Source organism: Hemitrygon akajei, unplaced genomic scaffold (genome assembly GCF_048418815.1).
Source record: "Hemitrygon akajei unplaced genomic scaffold, sHemAka1.3 Scf000073, whole genome shotgun sequence".
NCBI lineage: Eukaryota > Metazoa > Chordata > Chondrichthyes > Myliobatiformes > Dasyatidae > Hemitrygon > Hemitrygon akajei.
The window spans coordinates 2389681-2393041 of record NW_027331959.1 but is presented as its reverse complement, the minus strand read 5'-3'; the positions used below and the strand labels follow the sequence as shown (position 1 = coordinate 2393041).

Genomic DNA, 3361 nt, shown 5'->3' with positions numbered 1-3361 from the left:
GAGCAAGGGATTCACTTGATCATCCTTCCTGCTCAGACTGTGGGGCGGGATTCATTCAGTCATCTCAACGGAAGATACATCAGCAAGTTCACACTGGGTAGGGCCATTCAGATGTTCTGTGGGTGAGAACGGATTCAGTCAGTTTTCCCACCTGTGGACACAGCAGTCAGTTCACACTGGGAAGAGGCTAGTCATCTGCTGAATTTCTGGGGAGGAATTCACTCAGTCATCTGACCTAATGGCTCACCAGCGAGTTCGCACTGGGGACAGGCTGTTCATCTGCTCAGACTGTGGGAAGGGATTCACTGAATCATCTAAATTGAAGGTACATCAACGAGTTCATACTGGGGAGAGGCCATTCACCTGCTCAGACTGTGGGAAAGGATTCACTTCGTCATCTGTCCTACTGAGACACCAGTCAGTTCACACTGGGGAGAGGGATTTCACCTGCACAGTCTGTGGGAAAAGATTCCCTCACTCTTCCACGTTACAGAGACACCAGTCAGTTCACACTAGAAAGACGCCGTTCACCTGCACAGTCTGTGGGAAGGGATTCACTTGCTCATCTAAACTGAAGGTACATCAGCGAGTTCATACTGGAGAGAGGCCGTTCACCTGCTCAGTCTGTGGGAAGGGATTCACTCAGTCATCCGTCTTACTGATACACCAGTCAGTTCACAGTGCAGAGAGGGATTTCACTTGCTCAGATTGTGGGAAGAGATTCCCTCACTCGTCCACCCTACAAAGACACCAGTTAGTTCACACTGGGGAGAAGCCGTTCACCTGCTCAGATTGTGGGAAGGGATTCACTCGATCAGCCACCCTAAAGAAACATCAGCGAGTTCATATTGGGGAGAGGCCATTCACCTGCTCAGACTGCGGGAAAGGATTCATTTTATTATCTCACCTACTGACACACCAATCAGTTCACACTGGAGAGAGGCCATTCACTTGCTCAGTCTGTGGGAAGACATTCACTCAGTCATCCAGCCTACAGAGTCACCAACGAGTTCACACTGGGGAGAAGCCGTTCACCTGCTCAGACTGTGGGAAGACATTCACTCAGTCATCCAACCTACAGAGTCACCAACGAGTTCACAGTGGTGAGAAGCCATTCACCTGCTCAGAATGTGGGAAGGGATTCACTCGATCATCCACCCTATTGGCACACCAGTCAGTTCATACTGCAGAGTGGCGGTTCACCTGCTCTGAATGTGGGAAAGGATTCACTCAGTCTTCTGAACTACTGGCACACCAGTCAGCTCACAGTGGGGAGTGGCCATTCACCTGCTCAGAATGTGGGAAGGGATTCACTCGTTCATCTGATCTGCTGGCACATCAACGAGTTCACACTGGGGAGAGGCCGTTCACCTGCTGTGAATGTGGAAAGGGATTCACTCGGTCATCTTATCTACTGATACACCAGCGAGTTCACACTGGGGAGAGGCCATTCACCTGCTGTGAATGTGGGAGGGGATTCACACGATCAACTCATCTACTGAGACACCAGCGAGTTCATACTGGGTAAAGGCCGATCACCTGCTCAGACATTGGGAAGAGTTTCTCTCGTCCATCTCCACCAATTGTGCATCATTGAGTTCACCCTGGGGTGAGGCTGTTCACCTCCTGTGAATGTGGGAAGGGATTCACTCTGTAATCTGTCCTTGTGACACACTACCGGGTTCACACTGGGTAGAAAGCTTAAATAAGCTGCATGCTGGATATTTGTTCATCACTGTTGCTGAATGCAATTTCAAGAGTGACTGTCAGTGTTGAACTCTGCAATTATTGCTGCTGCTCACCACACCCAGTTCTGCACCCTGGTCACTGGGCATGGGAGGAGTTTCTTCTGCTGCACATTCACCTTTAATGTAACTGGAGTTTAATATTCTGGATCTGAGACAAATAAATCAGTTTATTTTAAACTCTGTCTCTGGTACTTAAGTGAATTTATAACACACATAGTGTACAGTACAGAGTCAACTCAGGCCAGCTGGACACTGCCTGTGATTCAGTCCCATGATGCTCCTTTTAAATCCTCCCCTGTTGTTCATCTCTCGCTCTCCCTGTGGTGATCGGTTCCAAACAGTCACCTCTCTGTGGGTGAAGAGGTTTCCCTTGAATTTTCTGCAGACTGAAGAAGTCGAGCTGACTGCAGTTCTATCTGAGATGTTCTGCGCCCCCTCAAATCTCTGGGCTGATGAAGAATGATATGAGGAGTTAACCTTCTTATTCAGGGCGAACTTCCACATTAATAGTCATTTTCCCTGCTTCTAAAGGGTTGTTAGAAAACACCAATGTCCTCTAAAGACTGGAAGCTGAATGGGAAACCATCAATTGGATGTTCAATGGAGCAGGGTCAGAAACCAGAGGTGGGTCTGCACAGGGCAGAGTTTGAGGCTCTGGGTGGTGGTTGTGGTAAGAACGTATGATAGGGAGAAGGGAATCAGCAGCGGAGTGTGGCAACGAATGACAGAGTAGCAACATTTGGAAGCTGATTGACAGAGAAAATAATTTGGTTGTCTGACTGATGACACAAACAATGCCTGTTGTGAGGTGCTCCACTGGTCAAGGAACATGTGTGTGTTTGGGATGGGTTTATCTATTGAGGGAGTTATCTATTGAGGGACCCTCAAACCCTGCCTCCCATATAACCTCCCACCTTAAGTTCCTCCATATACCTGTCTAGTAGTCTCTTAAACTTCACTAGTGTATCTGTCTCCACCACTGACTCAGGCAGTGCATTCCACGCACCAACCACTCTCTAAGTGAAAAATCTTCCTCTAATATCCCCATTGAACATCCCACCCCTTACCTTAAAGCCATGTCCTCTTGTACTGAGCAGTGGTGCCCTGAAGAAGAGGCTGGCTGTCCACTCTGTCTATTCCTCTATTGAGGGAGTTGTTCCTGCTTGTTTATCCTGTAATATTATATCCGAGTGGTTGTTATGGATTGTCCTATCTGCAATAATCTATTGATTATCATATACTTTGTAGGATTTTGACTCTAAAACTGGATCGGGCTTGAATTTACAGTGGTCATTCATGAGCTTAAAGCAAGATGTTGGTGAAGGATATTTGCCACTTGATTGTACCTTTGTAAGCAATCAGATTGAGTTAAATTGCTGCAGGATCCCAAAATGCATTGGATTGTGTCTGGTTTCTCTCGGCATTTTCTTCATTTATCACTTTGTTTGATAGTCTTTTATGTATTTCATTAATTTTTATGTTAACCACCCGGTCCTGTATTTCCACAAGGAATCTCTCTTCCTGTGAAGGCATCTCCTACTTTGAGTCGGGCATTTGATGCTTCATTGACAAATATCTTATCTGCTCAGATTGTTGGGATGTCTCCCATGGAG

At 46.9% G+C, this 3361-nt stretch overlaps 1 protein-coding gene across 1 annotated transcript; it reads left to right on the top strand.

Moving 5' to 3' along the window:
- Positions 1 to 238: 238 nt before the first annotated feature.
- Positions 239 to 1567, top strand: LOC140722240 (uncharacterized). Its single transcript, XM_073037026.1, has one exon. The coding sequence runs from the start codon at positions 239 to 241 to the stop codon at positions 1526 to 1528; it is 1290 nt and encodes a 429-aa protein (XP_072893127.1). The 3' UTR covers positions 1529 to 1567.
- Positions 1568 to 3361: the final 1794 nt, after the last annotated feature.